Here is a 20,112-nt window from a genome sequence, read left to right as displayed (position 1 = left end):
GACACTCTGCAGTGCCAGGCCATGCCCTCATTGATGTCCCCAAATCCTCCACGGCACTCTGCAGTGCCAGGCCATCCTCTCATTGATGTCCCCAGGTCCTCCAGGGCACTCTGCAGTGCCAGGCCATGCCCTCATTGATGTTCCCATGTCCTCCAGGGCACTCTGCAGTGCCAGGCCATCCTCTCATTGATGTCCCCAGGTCCTCCAGGGCATTCTGCAGTGCCAGGCCATGCCCTCATTGATGTCCCCATGTCCCCCAGGCACTCTGCAGTACCAGGCTGTGCCCTCATTGATGTCCCCAGGTCCTCCAGGACACTCTGGCCGTGCCCTCAGACCTTGCTGGTCTGCATGTGCCCGTTGAACTCCACGTTCCTCTGGGTCAGCATGGACTCCTGCAGGCGGCTGCTGTTCTCCTGCCTGTGCTCCACGGGGTCTCCATCCTCCGCTCCATCGCCCTTCCGGAGGCAGAGAACCTTCTGGAAGCTCTGCTTGAAGTTGTCGGAGAGGAAGCCGTAGAGGATGGGGTTGGCGCAGCTGTTGGCGTAGGACAGCACCACCATGAAGAAGTAGAGCCCCTCCAGCACGGGGTCGGCGGGCAGGATGAGGATCAGGTTGACGATGTTCATGGTGTAGAAGGGCAGCCAGCAGAACACGAAGACCACCACGATGATCACCACCATCCTGGTGACCTTGCGCTCCGACCTGCGGCGCCGCGTGGAGCCCACGCGGATCCCCGACGACTTGACCTTGACCACGATGAGCAGGTAGCACAGGCAGATGACCAGCAGCGGCCCGAAGAAGCCCAGCACCGAGGTGTAGATGATGAACGCCGCTGACCACACGTTGACCGGCTCCGGCCAGTTCATGTTGCACGTCTGGAAATCCTCCTGCACGTCCGAGAAGATGATCACGGGCAGCACCACCAAGAAGGAGAAGGTCCAGACCGTGGCACTGATGAGCTTGGCCACCCTGGGGCGTCTCCACTTGGTGGATTTGATGGGGTGCACCACGGCCAGGTAGCGGTCCATGCTCATCACCGTCAGGCAGAAGATGCTGGTGAACTGGTTGATGCCATCCACGGTCATCACCAGCCGGCACAGGAAGGAGCCGAAGGGCCAGTAGGAGATGGCGTTTTGGGTGGCCAGGAAGGGCAGCCCCAGCATGAAGAGCACGTCGGCCACGGCCAGGTTGAGGATGTAGATGTTGGTGACCGTTTTCATCTTGGCGTGGCGCAGCACCACGTAGATGACCAGGGCGTTGCCGCTGAGCCCCAGGGCGCACACCAGCAGGTAACAGACGGGAATCAGCACCTGGTGGATGTACGGGAACGGCGCCGGCGCCGCCAGCGTCCCGTTCCCCGTCCCGTTGGGCAGCAGCGAGGAGTTCACCTCGCCCGCAGCCCATTCCGAGCTGGGGAAGTACAAAGGATCCATGGCTCTTTTCCTTCTCTCTCCGTGGTTTTCCCCTCTTAAGAGAGATCAGACTTCACAGGCATCTTCTTCCTAGAAGGAAAATTTGGAAATTCAAAATTTCAGAATTCAAAAACTCAACATTTCAAAATTTGAAATGGTTGTTTTTGGTTCTTTTTCTCTCTGTGTTTCTTTCCACTTAAGAGAAATCAAACTTCATGGGCATCTTGTTCCTAGAAGGAAAATTCAAAATTCAAAAATTCAAGGAAAAGAGAGTCAGGAAGAATTACAATCACCTTTACAATCACTTCCATTTTCTCTTCTGTTTGGGATTTGGGGTTGAATTATTCACCAGGGAGTGGGATGAGATCAATTCCCAACAAAGGAACTGCACAATGGGAAAATCCCAGTGCTCATCCCAGCAGATCCTGGGTTCTGTTTCATTTTCACTGTGATGGATTTTTCCCTGTGAGGGTGGGGAGGCTCTGGAATGGAATTCCCAGAGCAGCTGTGGCTGCCCCATCTCTGGAATTGTCCAAGGCTGGGTTGGAGCAACCTGGGATAATGTTGGGATTGGAACTGGGATCAGGGGTGTAAATAAAACTTTCCATTACAATGAAAAACCCTTGAGAAAAAAAAAAAGTAAATCCCAGCTCCAAGAGAGAAATTTCCATGTCTGAGATCTTCCCCACCAGGTCAGGGTATGTGCACAGAGAAGGGAAAGAATAAACTCCTTTTTTCCATCTCTCAAGACTATTTTTTGTGTTCCTGCTGCCTCTCCTCTCACTCTGAGCTGGTTTTTATCCCAAAAATCTCTTTTTTCCTGCAGAAAATCCAAGCTGCAGTGGGCAGCTCCAGGACAGCTGAGCAGATTTGAAGCTGGAATAAATTTTTCCAGCCATTCTGAAAAAGGTGGAGAATTTCCAACACCCCTTTCCTATGCAGTGCTTGATTGCCAGGAATATTTTCCCGTATTTTTGTCCAAATGGACTTCAAAGTAGGTGTTTATCAGGTGGAGAAACTTGAAAAAAATATGGAGATTTATATTAAAAATGGAGATTTAAAGCACCAAATCCCACAGCAAATCCTGGTGAGGGTGGAAGGGACACCCAGCAATTTTTGCTCCCATCACCTGACGATCAGATTCCCACAATAATCCGGGGGTTTGGGTGTGGAGTGACAAACACCCAGCCCACAGAGCTGGAAAAACTCCTTGTCTCCAGGAGAAATCCACCTCCATGGGTGGCTGGGCTTTCTCCTGGGGTGAGAAAACCTGGGGGAGAGGAGGAGTCCCGGGAGGAATCACAAATGTGCCGAGCTGCTTTGGGAATGGGCAGATGGGGAGTAGGTGTCTCACGTGGCTGGGTGGAGATGCACCAGGGAAAATCAGGGATGCAGACAGAGCTGAGGGAGCTGCAGGAGCTCCAGGATGTGAGGATGGGGCAGGAGGAGCTGGAGATGCTGTTGGAATAGTTGGGATTGAGGTGTTGGAAGCATCCCTGCAATTCCCAACATCCCACGGCGGGCAGAGCTCAGCTAAGCTCTTTAAAAATTGAACAGCAGTGGGTCAGACTTGGATAAAATAAAAAGAAATAAAGAAATATTAAAAAACCAAAGGGAAACTCCAGTGCTTGGATAAAATAACAAAGGAAAACTCCAGAGCTTGGATAAAACACAAAAGGAAAACTTCAGGGCTTGGGTAAAATAAAAATGGAAAACTCCAGAGTTTAGATAAAACAAAAAAGGAAAACTCCAGAGCTTGGATAAAATACAAAAGGAAAACTTCACTGCTTGGATTAAAGAAAAAAAAAAAAAAAAAAAAAAAAGGAAAACTCCAGTTCTAGCTAAAAATTATTTTAAATCCTGATCTTCAAGCATTTTTGTAATCTTGAGTTGCAGCAAATTTTGGGTTATTTATAGGAGAATTCTGGGAGAAGCTGAAGCTGGAAATTCCCATTTTCCTGCAGTGACCACACTGGGATCACTGAAGGGAAGAAACAGAAGGAAAATTACACAGGATGGGGCAGTCATCCAAATCCAGGGAGCTGCATCCTTGGGATGGGGCTGGGATTGGGAATGTTCTTCCCAGACAAGCTCAGCACATCCAGGCTGGGCCCAAAACCCCAATTTTCCATCTGAACATGGAATAAATTGGAGGGCATGGAAAGAAGCAGTGCTGGAGCTCAGCAGGGAAGGTCAGGAGGGGCAGCCACGTGTGGATCATCCCCTAAAAAACAGGAAGGGATGCTTTTTCCAAAATCCCTTTTCCCACAGGGATTCTGGGACATCCTTGGATTTGGGGACTGCAGGAATTACACAACTCCAATCCTGATCTTTCCACCACCTTTGGATTTCAGGCTTTGGAAAGAGGAGCTCTTTTCCTTGGAAAATCCCAATTTCTCCTCCTCCAGTCCCAAATCCCTGTTTGCAGAGGGCCTCAGGCTCTCCCAGCCATCCACTGGCATTCCAGAGGTTTTCCAAGAGGGACTTGGGTGTGTTTTCCATGGAGAGGAACTCCCAGGTTCCCTCACCAGCCAGACTCTTCCTGGAGTCAGGGACACTTTGTCACCTCAGCTTTTTGGGGTTCTTCCCATGGGTTTGTGGGAATATTCACCTTCCCCTCGGAGTTTTTGCTCTGTGGGATGAGCTGTATGATATTTCCTGTCATCCTGAACAAACTGGGAAGGGAATCCCAGAACCCTGGAATGGTTTGGGAGGCAAGGAACCTTCAAGCTCATCCATGGGCACCTCCCATTATCCCAAACTTCTCCAAACCCTGTCCAGGCTGGATGTGGACAATCCCAGGGATGTCCCAATCCATTTCCCAAGAGGAAATCCATTTCCAAAGGCTCTGATGGAAAATCTTCCAACTCTTCCCTGCTGTTTTCTGCACCAGGGAGGAATTTACTCCATCTGGACATTCCCCATTCCCAGGATTTGATGTCCCAAAATCCCCCCAGATCTCCAAACCAAGCCCAGATCCCCACCCCACATTTTCTTCCCTCGGCCTTTTTCCTTGCAGCCACCAGAATTCTGGAATTTTTCCTGGAAAAAACAAACCCTGACCAGCTGTAAATCTATGTTTTCCTGGCTGCCTTGGAGGAGCACAGGGAATTTTCCCCCTACCCCAGTGATAATTTGTCCCTCATCAGCACGATTTGGCTTCAGCTCCTTTTGTCACCACAACCCTGAACCTCCACAGAGGGTGATTAAAGATGATGATTAAAGGCAATTAAAACGTGCTGATTGATCCCTCATAGCTTTGTTTGGTGTTCTTAATTAATGGATTAATAACAATTGCCTCCAGGGGATTTCCTCTCATCCAGCTTTTTTTTTTTTCCCTTTGATTTCCAAGCCCCCAGCCTGGGATTGTCCATAAATTCTGGGTTTCCTGCTTAAAATTGAGGAGCTGGGAATGTAGAGCTGGAATAATCTCTGATAGAATTCCAAGTTTTAACAGATCAGCATCCAAGAAAAAAATCAGCATCCACAGCAGCTGAATTTATCTCTGTCCCTGCTTCCCAAAAAAATTCAGAGAATAAATAGCAGAGGTGTTATGGTGCTAAAATTTCACATTTGTGCAATTTCCTAAATAAACCTGGCTGAAAAAAAACCCCAGGAATTAACAGAACAGCGACTGAAAAATCATCACAAACCTAAGGAAAAACAAACGTTTAAAATTGCATTAAATTTTTAAATTGAAAATTAAAAATGCCCAAACAGATCAAGGCTGAAGTTTTCCCTGGCTCTGGTCACAGCAGGAAAATAAAAATAACTCCATGGGGAGCATTGCATGAGAGTGAGGCAAGGATCAGGCAGGAATTGCAGCAGTAAACCTGATTTTCTGAGGCTGGATTGGGTCCCATTGCCTGTTTCCCTCTGGAATCATCACTCTCTCATCCCTGCTAATTGCTGGGAATGGAATTACAGCACCAGGATGGCAGATTGCTGCTTCCAGCGGCAGGATAATTAGGGATAACACACCCAAGGGGAATTCAGGCTTTTCAAACAGTCTTGGGAGGAAAAAAATACTGGGAGAACTCTCCAGGAATTGTCTCCCAGCAGCTGAACTCCATCCCATGGAGTTGGCTGCAATAAATTCTTGGGTTTTTTAATATTTTTTCCCTTTTGGAGCTGAGTGTTCATCACCTGCTGCTTCATTCCTTGGATTTGGAGCAGGCAGGAGAGGGAAGGAGTTGGGGAGTTCTGGGGTAACTCAAAAATCCCGGGAAATCTGAGTGGGAGCAGCAGGGAAATGCAGCATCACCCTGAGATCTGCTCCAGCTCCTGAGAGATAAAAATGTTCTGTACCAACCCAGCAGCTCCCACACGGCAGGGACACCTCAGTTTTCCCATTCCCAGCCCTATCTGAGCACCTGGAGTTTAAAAAAATCGAAGGAATCAGCCCAGATTCTCCTGAAAAGGAACAAATCTGCCTTTGATGCTTCTCAGGGGGAGTTTGTTGCTCCAAAAAACCCGAAGGATGGATTTTTTCCTGCTGAAAATAAAACTTCCTCACGTGAAATTGCTCCTCTGTTTCCACTCTCTGAATTGGGATTAAACATTGATCAGCTGAATTCCAAGATTAACAACTTCTTCCCACTTTTAAACCTAAAAAAATCTTTCAAAATTAGATTTTCGCATTGGCACCACCTTGTTCAGCTCATCCCAGGTTTTCCCAGGGCACCTGAGAAGCTGCTCCTATTTTTAGGAGCAAACAACTCATAAAACATCCCATAAAATACTTGCTGAATCCTTTTTTTCTCCCCAAACACGTTGGAGTCGTGCTCAGGGATTGCTCACTGGGGCTGAGCTGCTCCTGTCACAGCAACACTCATGGAAAGCAAGGAGCTGCTGGCTTTGATCCCTGGTTTAAACTGGGTTTGATCACGAATTTAAGATGGGTTTGGTCCCAGATTTAAGGTGGGTTTGGTCCCAGATTTAAGATGGGTTTACTCTGGATTTAGACGGGTTTGCTCCTGGATTTATTCAGGGTTTGCTCACTGATGTAATCAGGGTTTGCTCACTGATTTAATGTGACTTTGCTCCCGGATTTAAGGTGGATTAAAACTGGGCTTGGTCCCTGATTTAAACTGCATTTGCTCACTGATTTAAACTAGGTTTGGTCCCAGGTTTAAACTGGGTTTGGTCCCAGATTTAAGCCACTCCAGGCACAGCAAGGTGAGGAGCTCCATCTCTGTTCTCCCAAATGCTGCTCCATCTCCAGCACATCCCCAAACCCAGGGGGTTTTCCACAAAGGTTTCATTTCTGCCTTTCCTCTCTGCAATCCATGGACAGGCAGTGATCTCAGGGATATTCCAGATGGGTGGAGGAGCTTTAATTCCAGCTGAGGCAGAGCAGGAACACTCCAGCCCCAGCATGGAAGGAGCTCAGGAACAGCAGCTCCAGAAAAGAGCCTTGGAGGGGGAAAATTCCAGGATTTGGGATGCCTGGCTTGGATCCATCCCACTCCAGCAGTGCAACTCCACTGCAGTCACCCTGGTGACTGTCCCCAGGAACTGGGGATCCCTCAAGCACCCCCAGTGTGGTCCCAGCACCCTGGGAGCAGCTTTGGGCTTTCACCCGGGTGTCTCCTCCACCCCAGAGCTACAAAAAGTCTCTGCTTGGACCCAAACCACCCGAGCCGGGTTGTTCTTTCCCTGCTCTTCCATGCCAAGCTCTGGGCAGTGGAGCTGGGAGCTGCCAGCCCAGGGACAGCCAGAGCTGCTCCCAGCCCTATCCTCACCCCCGGGATGTCACCTTGACCTGACCCCCACGATGTCACCTTGACCTTGACATCCCTGGAGCACCTCCCACCCCCCGCGCTCCCCGCCGTGTTTGATCCCAGAGCTCTGCTCGCTCCCTGAGCCCCATCCAGGGCTCTGCCACATCCCCGGGCTGCCAGCGGCCCCGGGCAGTGCCACCTCCCTCCTGCTGTGCCTTCTGTGTCCCTTTCGAGCTGCACAGCCACGCTCAGGCTGCTCCTGCTTCAAACGCGCCATCGTCCCCACGGCCGGGGGCACCCCCAGCCAGGATGGGTCACCCCGCTACCCAAAGGGACCCTCCTGGGCACCCCCAGCCAGGATAGGTCACCCCACTGCCCAAAGGGACACTTCTGAGCACCCCACATCAGGAGGAGTCACCCCATTATCCGGAGATCCCCTCTCCAGCATCCCCACACCAGGATGGGTCACCCCACTGCCCAAAGAGACCCTCTTTGGGCACCCCACACCTCCAGGGTAACCCCATTATCCAGAGAGTCCCCCTCGCCATCCCCCCAGCCAGGATGGGGTCACTCCCTTCTCCAGCCCCAAACCCCCCTCAGAATGGCAAATTCGGCGTCTCCCCAAGCGGGACCGGCGGCTCCGGTGCCTCCTTCAGCCCAGCGAGCCCCCAAAGCGGGGTGCGCTTTGCGAGCCCCGCTCCTGCTCCGTCCCCATCCGCCCCGCAGCGATCGCTCCCGTTCCCCGCTCCCCGCTCCCCGATCCCGGCCCCATTCCAGGCTCCCGGCCATGGTTACCTGCCGCTCCAGGGCTGCTCTCCCGCTGGAGCAGGAGCCTCCCTCTCCCGCAGCCGCTCCGGGAGCGCTCCCCGCGCTGGCCGCTCCCCCGGGAGGAGCGACGGGGCCCGGAGGGGCCGGGGGTGCCGCAGCCCTGGGGCCGCCCCCTGCTCGCCAACTTGGGCTGGAGCTGCGAGCGGCCGCTGCGGGGAGCGGGAGCGCCGAGCAGGGAGGGATGCTCTGCCCGCCGGTGCCCCCGCGTGTCCGTGCCACCCGCTCGTGTCCGTGCCCCTTCCTCATATCTGTGCTCTCTCCCCCCGTCTGTACCCCCTCCCCGTGTCTCTGTGCCCCCTCTTCATGTCTGTCCCCTTTTCCATGCCTTTGCTCCATCCTTGTTTTCCCCTTTAAATCCCTGTGCCCTCTTCCCAACCTCAGAGATGTCCTTACCCTGTTTTGTCTCCTTATGTCCGTGTCCCTCTCCCCGTGCCTCTTCCACACTCCTCATCCTTGTTTCCTCATCCCACTCCCTCATTCCTGTTCCCATCCCTATTGCCCATTCCTGTTCCCATTCCCATCCTTGTTCTCTCAGTCCTGTACCCCATCCCTATCACTGTTACCCCACCCCTGTTCCCATCCCTGTTTCCTCATCCCCATCCCTGTTCCCTATTCCTTTTCCCCCATTTCCATCCCTGTTCCCCCATCCCCATTCCCATTCCCATCCCTGTTCCCCCATTTCCTTTTCCCCATCCCACCCCTGTTCCCACCCCTGTCCCCCATCCTTGTTCTCCAATCCTGTTCCCCATCCCTGTTTCTCATCCCTGTTCCCCATCCCTGTTCCCATCCCTTTTCCCCCATCCCACCCCTGTTCCCCATCCCCATCCCTGTTCCCATCCCTGTTCCCTATCCCTTTTCCCCCATCCCATCCCTATTCCCGTCCCCGGTCTCTCCTTACCGTCCCCGCCGCTCCCGCAGCCCCGCGGGTTGAGCCCCTCCGGGTGCGGGGTGCGCTCCGCGTTCCCCCAGCTCCAGCTCCTGTCCAGTCCCCAGAAATCCTCCCAGAGCCTCGGGCAGGCCGGCAGCGACCCCCTTCCCGACCCCAAAAGCGGCAGCCGAGCCCGGGGTTCGTTCGGGGACAGCAGGAGGGCTCTGACACCTCCGGGGCTCTGATTGACGCCCCTGGCCCGAGTGCCAAGGTCGCATCCAGCCTCTCCCGGGAGAACGGGATCCCATCTGGGGAGGTTTTCCTCCAGCTGGCTCCGAGTCAGGCCCCAAAAACGCTCCCTGGTGGGGAGATGAAAATCCAGGCTGGGAGGGGAACCTGGTGTTGGATTCTCTCCCTCCCGAGTTCCCTGGGCAGGAAGGGGATGAGGTATTTGGGATTTGGGGCGTTTTGCGATGCAACAAGTGCGATAAAAGTGAGGCAGAGCTCTGCCCCCTCCTCCCTGCACCCTGTGCTGTCACCTATTCAAACATCGCTCCCAGCATCACCTCAAGTGCTCTCTCCCCAATTTCTGGGCAGGTTGGGGGGCTCGGAGCAGCTCCGAGCTCCTTGTGGCAGCCCCTTCCTCATCAGCATGCAGAGAGCATCGCGCTGGTAATAATGGATCTGATCTTAATCCTCTGTTGAGGCTTTTCAATTAGAGCTGGGTGCTTGAGTCAGACGTGTGAACGAGGGGAGAAAAAAAAATAAAAAAAAAAAAGCGAGGCAGAGCTGCTGCTGGCATGTCAGGCTGGAATTCAATCTGCTGATGTATTTATGGGCATGGGTTGCTAAATGCGAGCGAGACTCCAGCCTGCTCTCGCCATGACAATGGGGAGAGTCATCCGATAAAAATAGAGTTGGGCATGATAAACAGGCAAGGAGAGGAGCTTCGGATCACCTGCTCGCCAAACACGCCCAGAAAATGCCCATAGCTTATTGCCGAGCACTGATCCCGCCGGGAACGGCAGCTTGAAGCCGAATGGGGTTAATTTAAGGAATTACCTTGATTTTATTACAATTTATTGGCGTTTTCTGCTAGAGAAAAAAAGTTGCTGGATAAACACGGTGGTGCCTGAGTTGCCCTGAAGAAAGCAGCGCTTCTCCTGTAAATAAACATTCTGGGAAAAATGGAGTTTTACCGGGATCTGTGCTGGGAGACAGGTGGGATTGTCAAAAGCTCTCCAGGCTGGTTAAATTCTTTACCCACTGGAGCCAACAGCGCCCTGTGGGGCTGAATGGAGGGAACACAAAGCCTGGGAGAACATTGCCTGTAATCCTGAATTTTGTGCCTGATTCTCTTGGGCAAAGGGCAAAAAGTAGCTCCAGAAACCTCAGGACAAATGCTGGAGAGAAAAGAACTCCTGGCACCCGTGGGTGGCACAAAGACCTTTGGTGGCACAAAGGACAGCACCCCACAGGGATGGGAGAGGGTTTTTTTAATTTTAATGTATTGAGGTTTAATTTAATTTAACTTAGTTTTTATTTATTTTAATTTCTTTATTTTTATTGCAAATAAAATTCAAAGTTTTATTTTGAATTTTCCTGCCTCACATCCTGAGCAGGATGTGAGGATGAGGAGGGGCTGGAGCATCATCGTGCCCAGGACCTGCTGCTCAGCCTGGAGAGGAGCCCCAGCTGAGAGGGGCCTCAGCCCTGGGTGTCCCTGGGTGTCCCTGAGGGTCCCTGAGGGTCCCTGTCTGTCCCCATGAGTCCCTGTTTGTCCTTGGCTGTCCCTGTCTGCCCCCAGGGTGTCTCCAGGTGTCTCTGGGTGTCCCTGGATGTCCCTGGATGTCCCCAGGTGTCCCTATCTGTCCCTGTCTATCCCTGTCCTGCATGGAGGGCTCTGAGCATTGCCCAGGCTCTGCTTCAGAGGAACAAGCAGGGAATTCCCAAGAATTCCCCCTGAATTTCTCCCCTGGGCAGAGCCCATCCCTGAACAGACCCCGCAGCAGCTCTGCAGTCTCCTCCTTGGGGATATTCCCAAATTTCAGGCTGTAATCCCACTCTGGGATGATCCCTGTGCTCCCTTCCAACCTGCCCCACCCCAAAATTCCATGATCTGTGTCCAAACCCCTCCCAAATCCCCCTCATTCAGTTCCAAGCCTCCATTTTTTGTCACAACCAGCAATTCCATGTCCCAGCACAATCCCTGGGTGGGTTTTTCCCCCAGGAATGTTGAAGGGTGAGGAAATGCTGCCCCATGTCCTGGCACTCACCCAGTTTGACTCCTGGGACAGGAGCTCAGGGAGCTGCTCCTGCCTTGGGAATCTGCAAAAATCTGGCTGAGGCAACAGGGATGAGCTGGGATCCATGTTTTTTTAGAAGGAAAAACTCCTGGAGAACTTTTGGCAGCAGCTTTCCCAGTGGAGATTGGCATTAAGGAGGAATTAGGGGTGTGGAATCATCTCCAGGAGGGATTTGGGTCCAAGCCTGGCTGGAATTGGATGGAAATGTTGGAATTGGAGCTTCCTCTGATTAAGGACTGGAATAGGACAACAAAATCTCTTTAAACCTCAGATTAGCAGAGAGACAGATGAGTAGAAAATCCCTGAGTTGCTCTCCAATTCTGGAATTGTTGATTTAAAAATTCATTGTGGGCAAATCTGTATTTTTAGAAGGAAAAACTCCTGGAGAATGTACAGCAGCAGCTTTTCCCAGTAGAGATTGGCATTAAGGAGGAATGAGGGTGTGGAATCATCTCCAGGAGGGATTTGGGTCCAGGCCTGGCTGGAACTGGATGGAAATGTTGGAATTGAATCCTTAAGGCTGCACTGACTCTGATTAAGAACTGGAGTAATTAAATTGAGATCCATTTAAACCTCAGACCAGCTGAGAGAGAGAGAAGCAGAAGGTCCTTGGGTTGCTCCCAGTTTTTGGAGCCATTGCTCCAAAAATGGATGGGATGGGAAGGATTTGACACAGAATTTTCACATTCAGCTGTGAGGAATAAGGTCAAACTCAGCAGAATCAGTGTGGAAATGTGAGGAAATCTGCAGAGTTTGGTCAGGCTGGAAATCAATGGAATCAAAACTATCCCAAGTGCTGGAGGAGCAGCTTTATTTTAAAAAAAGAATTGAGTTGTAGACTTTGGAGAAGAGGGAAGCAGTTCCTGGTTAAACAGAGAGGTGGAGCAGGAAATTTGTTCATGTCCCATTCCCACAAAATCCCCCAAAGTGTAGGATGGCCTTGAGAAGATTCCAATCCCAGACAGACCCAACATTTCCAGTCAATCTGAGATTTAATCCCAGCTCCTGAGAGATTTAATCCCATTTCCTGAGATACTCAATCCCAGCTCCTGGGACTCAATCCCATCCTTTGCCTGGAATTCCCACCATGTTTTCCTCTAAGGAATTTAAATGTTGATTTTTAACTTGACCAGCCCAGGAAAAAGGAGATGAACAGGATAAGAGCTCTGGGTATTGCTGGGAAAATCATGGATTAGAGTGGAAATCATCACTTGGAGTATCCAAAGCCAGCTGAGAGTTGGGCTCTGGTGAGCCCTGAGTTATTCCTGTTGCCATAGAAATAAATGGATGTGTTTGCTGCTGCTCTGAGCTCTGGAGATATCCACAGATCTCCATCACCATCTCCAGCCATGGCCTTTGCTTCCCAGTTTTTCCTTCTCCCAGGAATTCCACCTGCAGCAGGAAGGGTTATTTTTATTTTTATTTCATTTTTTTTAATGCTTTGGGGGCTCAAAGAACCAGAGCTCAGCTCCCAGCTGGGAGCAACTCCATGACATTTCCAGTTTGCAGCCCAAGGTTTTCCCTGCACTGAGAAAATCTGGAATTGCAGTGAGGCTGAGGCAGTTTCACCTCCCTTTGTTCTGCTCCTGAGGGAGGGAGGGAAGGGAGGGAAATCAATGCCTGTCAAAGCTTCTCCAAGGGGTGGGAATTCCATCTGCTCTCAAATTGAGGAATTTGATATTCCCAGTTGTCAAATTGGGGAATTTGATATTCCCAGTGTCTAACTGCTGGGAATTGCTCCTGCTGGGAGTTCTGAACTTGGTTTTCTTGAAGGAGGAAACCAAAGGATCAGGTTTGCCACCTGGAGGGAGCCTGGAATTGCAATTTGCAGCTTGGCTGGAAAATTGTTTTCCTTTCCCAGCTGTTCCCAACAGAGCAAAACCAGGGATGAGCAGAGGGATGGAGGAACAGGGAAAGGCTGGGAGGGCTGGGAATGTTCAGCCTGGAGAGGAGAAGCTTTGGGGTGACCTCAGTGTGACCTTGCAGGGCCTGAAGGAGCTCCAGGAAATGTGGAGAGAGACAATTCCCAAGGGATGGAGGGCCAGGACACAGGGAATGGCTTCCCACTGCCAGAGGGCAGGGCTGGGTGGGATATTGGGATATTGGGATATTGGGATATTGGGATATTGGGATATTGGGATATTGGGAGGGAATTCCTGGCTGGAGGGTGGGAAAGGGCTGGAATAGAATTCCCAGAGGAGCTGTGGCTGCCCTGGATCCCTGGAAGTGGATTCTCCAACCTCAACTCAGAATCAATCCTTAAATGAGGGCTCAAAGCCAGGCCTTAAACAAGAACTAAATCCTTTTTAGGATGGATGAGCCTCTGGATTAAGATTTATCTTGTGTTCAACCCTTATCAGCTGTTTTCCTGTTCCTTCAGCCTCACACGAGTTAAACACAAAGCTGAGCCTTCAATGGAAGCTCAAAGTCCAGCCTAAAACAAGAATGAAATCCCTTTTAGGATGGATGATCTTCTAGAAAAGGATTTCTCTTATCTGTGATCCTTATTAGTTTTATTTTCCTGTTTCTTCAGCCTCACATGAGTTAAACTCAGAGTGGAGCCTTAAAATAATGCTCAAAGGTCGAGCCTTAAAAATTAAATTCACTTTGGGATGGATGAGTCTCTAGTAAGGATTTATCTTGTCTTTAATCCTTATCAGTTTCATTTTTCTGTTCCTCCAGCGTCATATGAGTTAAACTCAGAGTCAAGCTTTAAACATGAATTAAATCCACTTTAGGATGGATGAGCCTCTAAAAAATAATTTTTCTTGTGTTCAACCCTTATCAGTTTTATTTTTCTGTTCCTCCACCTCTTATCAGTTAAACTCAAAGTCAAGCCTTAAATGAGAGCTCAAAACCAGGCCTAAAATAAGAATTAAATCCTCTTTGGGATGGATGAGCCGCTAGAAAAGGATTTCTTTTATCTGTGTCCCTTATCAGTTTTATTTTCTGCTCCTCCCATCCGTTCAAATTCCCATCCCAGGAGAGAGCCCGTTCCTGTTTTGCCGCTCTCCGTGGTGCTGCAGAGACTCTCAACGCACCCAAATTCCCTTTTTTGGCCTCATTTTCCCATCAGCTCCCACTCCCATCAGGAATTTATTCCAAGCCTGAATTCCATGTTTTCCAATCTCCAGAATTTCACAGGAAAAGCTGATGCTGAAACACAGCAGTGCCTTATTCCTGCACCGTTCCCACAAAAGTGACTTTAAATCCCATAGAACTTTTCCACTTCCAAAGAAACCCAGAACTCCTAATTGCTTCCAGCAACTCATTCCCAAGTGGAATTGTTCCCTAAAAATCGTGGATTGTGGCTGAGGTGCCAACCACCAACACTGAAATTATTTTTCATGCGAGATTTGAATAAATCCATTCAAATCCTGACAATTCCCGAGATCATTGAATTGTTCTCCCAGACAAAGCAGAACTGGAACTTGTGAAAAATCCAATTATTTCTGGAATTCCTTCTTTCCAGCACCTCCAAAACGTGGTGAAATTCCTGGAAAACATTTTCTACCCTGCCAGACTCTGAATAAAATTAAGGAAAGGGTTTAGAAGGGAAATGGGCTCTCAGAATTCCCTGGAGCAAAGGGACTCCTGCATTCCTGCTTTTCTCCTCAGGAATTGCAGGTGCTGATTTTTTGGGAATATTTTCAAGTTGCAGAGGAAATCTCTGGTAAATATTCCTTGGGAATATAACAACACCTAGGTATTATCAAAATCCCTCTGAATCTCATTTATGGAAATTTAAAAAAAAAATTTAAAAACCCAAAACAAATTAAAAAAAGATTTGTGTTTTTATCCCTAAGGATCCAAAACTCTTGGAATTAAATTTATGGGAATATCAGCCTCTTCCTAATGACCCCTTCTGGATTGGGAAAGATCTGCTGGAAGAAAGAATTCCAGGAGCAAAACCCTCTCCTGCTTTTTCACAGGACACAATAAAAGAGATTTTGAATATTTTGGGAGTGCTGATAAGACTCTGCCTCCCCCATCCCTGGGAGCAGCCAATTTTTGGGAGCTATCATTGAAATTCCTCTTGGAAATAAATAAGGATGGAATTCTTCAACCAAATCCATCCCTTAGTGCTAAAAATAACATTTTAATGTTTCCTTTTTATCCTAAAAATGGGGTTTTATCACATATTTTGGAATTGGGGGGGAAATTAAGAATAGACCCAGAGCCAAGGCCCAGCCCAGGCTCTGGAATGTTCTGGAATTTGCTCTGCTGGCAAATCCCAGAATTTCTGCTTGTGGGAAGGAGTTTGGACTGAGTGGAAGAATTTTTAAGGGAGAAAAAAGAGGGGTTTTTTGGGATGGGTTCACTTCAGCTGTGGCAGAGAAATCAGGGAATTTTCTCCCCTAAAAGGGAAAGGAAAGCTGGGAAAATCCACCAAAATCCCAGGTGGTTTTGGGAGATCAATCCATTTTTCCTGGGTTCTGTTTCCCATCATCAAAGAGCAGAAAACTTCACCAAATCCCATGGAAAAAAGTTCCATGGAAATAACCCTGAAGTGGCTGCAGGATGGGAAAAAAACCAAGGAAGTTTCTGGATATTGCTGATTTAAATTCTGGAAATTAAAGCAAAATTAGGACTGGCTTGGTGTAAAATTTGGTAAAAATTCTGTCTTCATTTTTGTCTGGGAAATGGTTGATCCCAAAGCTGCAGCTCCAAGATTCTCCTGGTTCAGGAGAAACTCAGGATGGAGAAGGCAAAGCAGGAATGTGGGTGAGGAAAATTCCAGGAATAAATCCTTTGCCACCTGCTGGAAAAAATCTGCTAAAGCTTGCAAACACTGAGGTATTTAAGGAAAACACCAGAAATTCCTGCCCTGCCCGCGTGGGAATCCTTGGAAAAGCTTACAGCTCCTTCCTGCCATTTCTTCTGGGGTGGGAATTAAAAAATATGTTCAAAAATGGCACCAAAATTAAATTCTCCACCTGTGATTCCTCCAGAAAATGGTGGGAGAGAGGAGAAATTCCTGATATGAATTAAGAATCTCTGGTGTGGTAGAAGAGTCTGTGGCCTCAAATGAATCCTGCTGGGCAGCAAATCCTAATTCCAAGAAGAATTTTGGTCTTTTCCTAAGAAAACTCCTTCACTTCTCCAGAGCAGCAGCTGAGCTTGCAGAGCAGTAAAACCAGCTGGAATTTTATTCTGGTAGTGTTAAAACCTGAGATCAAAAAAGAGCTGGAAAATCGGGGATTTATGGCTCAGTTGGAGAATTTGGGGACTGGAATTGCATCATCGCAGCTTTTGCTTTTCCTATTTGTATAAATAGGAATATGATGATGGAATTCCACTCCTAAAATTCTCAAACTGAGCCATAAATCAGTTGGAAACTCCAAACCCTTCCCATTTCCCCTCTTCCATTTTAACAAAATGAGGGAGAAGTTTGATTTATGAGTTAACTGCTCCCTAAAATTATCACAGAAAATCCAATCCCTTCATCCCTTTCTTTTTTCCTCAGTTCCCATTCCCTGCAGAGAGAAATGGGATCCCTGTTCCCTGCACTTCCCAGATTTAGGATCATTTTCCCTCTGGCAAATCCTACCAGGAAAACATGACTGGAACACTGTGTTTACCTCCCTGGCAGATTTTCTGCTGTTCCATTTTTATTCATTCCCTGGGGGACATCATCCCAAATAAGGTTTAATTTATTCCCAGCTCCTGGTGTTTATTTAATTCCCTCCTTTTTCCACCTGTGGAATAGCTCCATCCCAGCAGATGTTCCCTGAAATTTGAGGATGGAGTGGGAGCAGGGAGGGGTTGGGGTGGGTTGGGAAGGTGAGATGTTTCCTGGAGCTGGGAAAGGGAAAAGGGGAAAAAGGGGGAAGAAGGGAAGGGAAGGGAAGGGAAGGGAAGGGAAGGGAAGGGAAGGGAAGGGAAGGGAAGGGAAGGGAAGGGAAGGGAAGGGAAGGGAAGGGAAGGGAAGGAAGGGAAGGGAAGGGAAGGGAAGGGAAGGGAAGGGAAGGGAAGGAGGAAGGGGAAGGGAAGGGAAGGGAAGGGAAGGGAAGGGAAGGGAAGGGAAGGGAGGAAGGGAAGGGAAGGAAGGGAAGGGAAGGGAAGGAAGGGAAGGGAAGGGAAGGGAAGGGAAGGGAAGGGAAGGGAAGGGAAGGGAAGGGAAGGGAAGGGAAGGGAAGGGAAGGGAAGGGAAGGGAAGGGATGCACAATTTGGAATAAAGAGAATCCGAAGCCCCAGAACCCCATCCCAAAGCTGCTCATCCCTGCGGTTGCAGCTTTCCCAGCTCCTCACTGCTTTTCCTGAATTTTTAATTCTCCCTGCTCCCCTCTCTCCAGCTGATCCAGTCTAAAATAATTACAATAATCTGACAAATTGGCTCTGTTTCCCCAGGAATGAAACATTTCCTCTGCAGACAAATGGGCCCTGCCCGTTCCTCGGGAACATCCGTGCGCTCCGACAGCACAGCGAGTTAAATGGAGCCTGGAAAATAATCTCATTTCTGCCTACTCTGCTTTTCATTCCATTTTCCCTGCAGACCAATTATCCCCAGGAATTGAATCACAGGGACTGACACCACAGCTTCCTGTGGGAAAAGTGGGAAAACAACCGGAACCAGCGGAGGGAAAGCAGGGAAATGGTTTGGGAAGAAGGGAAAGGGAATTCTCCCTGTGGGGCACAACTGCTTTGGGATCCTTCTCCTGGTTTTCCCAACATTTTCCTGCCCTTGGCAGGTGGGAATGGGATAAATTCCACCCCAAACAGAATTCCTGTGATTTTTAAAGTCCTTTCCAACCCAAACCATTTGGATTCTATGGAAAAACTGAGCTATTTAACCAGAATTTCCCAGCACTTCCCCCTTCAACTTTCAAACAGGCTGGGAATAAAATCCCTTTTATCAGCAGAGGGTGATAAATGTTGGGATATTTGATAAAGGTGTCAGGATATTTGATAAATGTTGGGATATTTGATAAATATGTCAGAATATTTGATAAATGTTGGGTTATTTGATAAACGTGTTGGGATATTTGATGAATGTGTTGAGATATTGTACAAACCTGCTGGAATATTTGTTTAAATGTGTTGGGATGTTTGGATTCTTTTTTCCCAGCCCATTTTTTCACTTTTTATGGATTAAAGGCTGAGGTTTCCCACACTGAGGTTTCCCTTTTTTCAAGTGCTGCTGGTTGGGAGGGGCAGGAGCAAAACTTTGCTGCTTGGAATCCTGGAAAAACAGGATAAAGGTTGCTCCAGGTTTTTCCCTTCAGTCATAATACTATAAAATGTAATAATTTTATATTATAAATATATTTAGCAGCTTTTAACAAAAAGAGTGAAGGTTTAGATGGGATTTTGGGAAGGGATTCCAGGCTGGGATGGAATTCCCAGAGAAGCTGTGGCTGCCCCATCCCTGGAATGTTCAAGGTTGGAAAAACCTGGGATTGTGGAAGGTGTTGGAGTTGGAACTGGATGGGTTTAAGGTCTCTTCCAACCCAAATCATTCCAGGATTTTGGGCATTTCTCCCTCAGGATTCAACATCCAGGCTATCAAATGGAATCATGAGGAGAAATCCATGAAAAACCCCAAAGGAAAACCCAAACTCGTGGATTCCAAGCCCTCAGTGACATCCCCAAAGGAACAGGAGCAGTTTTTAGCAGGAACAGCAATTCCTGGATAATCCTAAATTCTGATAACACAAAATCCCAGGAATTCCCATACCACACCCCATTTATGGGCTCTGAAAACCTCTGCCAGCTTTTTTTGTGGGAGTTTTGCCTTTAAGGAATTTTTTCCCCCCATTGAGAAGTTGTTTTGTAAAAGTTAAAAATCCCAGTAAAACAGGAAATGATGGAATCTTGGTCTGGTCATTTTTCCCTGGTTTTGGACACGTCATGTATTTAACAAGAGCCCAATAATGGCTCCATGGCATTTGCTGGGGGAGCTGATGTGGATAATTATGGATAAAATTATGGATAACAGCTCATGCACAGGCTTTGCTTCCAGGGAAAAGCCAGAACACAGCACCAGCTCCATTCCACATCCCAGTGCTGAAGCAAAAATTCAGGATTGCATTCCCAAGCTGGACAAATTCTCTTTTCTTTTCTTGAAAAAAAAAAAGTTTAATTGGCTCGAAGGTTAAAAATCCTTGGAATCATCTCAACAGGTACCATGGATTAGGAGTGGTTTTTCAAAGCCATATTGACATCAAACCTGGAAAATTTGTGGAAAATTTGGGGGATTTTATGAATAATGTCTGAGCTGCTTAAATTCCTTGCTGAGGGCAATCCCCAGTTTTATTGTTCTCATTTCAAGCTATAAATATTTTATTTCCACCTGGATATTGTGATTATTCCTAATAAATATCCACTCCTATTTCTTATTATTCTTAATAAATATTCACTCCTATTTCATTATTAGGATGGAATCCCCCAAAATGGGCACACATGCTTTGGAGTGATTGAAGATGGAATACATTGATTTTAAGGTGGTTTAAACTTTGTTTGAATGGGTTTTGGAAAGGAAAGGAAAGGAAAGGAAAGGAAAGGAAAGGAAAGGAAAGGAAAGGAAAGGAAAGGAAAGGAAAGGAAAGGAAAGGAAAGGAAAGGAAAGGAAAGGAAAGGAAAGGAAAGGAAAGGAAAGGAAAGGAAAGGAAAGGAAAGGAAAGGAAAGGAAAGGAAAGGAAAGGAAAGGAAAGGAAAGGAAAGGAAAGGAAAGGAAAGGAAAGGAAAGGAAAGGAAAGGAAGGAAAGGAAAGGAAAGGAAAGGAAAGGAAAGGAAAGGAAAGGAAAGGAAAAGGAAAGGAAAGGAAAGGAAAGGAAAGGAAAGGAAAGGAAAGGAAGGAAAGGAAAGGAAAGGAAAGGAAAGGAAAGGAAAGGAAAAGGAAAGGAAAGGAAAAGAAAGGAAAAGGAAAGGAAAGGAAAGGAAAGGAAAGGAAAGGAAAGGAAAGGAAAGGAAAGGAAAGGAAAGGAAGTTAAAGCATTGTAACCCCAGTAGAAGAAAACTGAGTGAACTCAAC

The 20,112-nt window shown here is 48.2% G+C and overlaps 1 protein-coding gene across 1 annotated transcript; it reads right to left on the bottom strand.

The window, feature by feature from the left end:
• Positions 1–329: 329 nt before the first annotated feature.
• Positions 330–8,007, bottom strand: SSTR5 (somatostatin receptor 5; the record flags this gene model as incomplete). The annotated part of the gene is made up of 2 exons (XM_079320904.1): positions 7,931–8,007; positions 330–1,502 (listed from the first exon to the last, which is right to left on the bottom strand). Exon 2 carries the CDS (start codon positions 1,431–1,433, stop codon positions 330–332), a length of 1,104 nt encoding a protein of 367 aa, XP_079177030.1. The 5' UTR covers positions 1,434–1,502; positions 7,931–8,007.
• Between the last annotated feature and the right edge of the window lie 12,105 nt (positions 8,008–20,112).

This window comes from Erithacus rubecula (genome assembly GCF_903797595.1).
Source record: "Erithacus rubecula genome assembly, chromosome: 17".
Lineage (NCBI taxonomy): Eukaryota > Metazoa > Chordata > Aves > Passeriformes > Muscicapidae > Erithacus > Erithacus rubecula.
The sequence above is the reverse complement of the archived record's forward strand: the minus strand, read 5'-3'. Positions and strand labels throughout refer to the sequence as shown.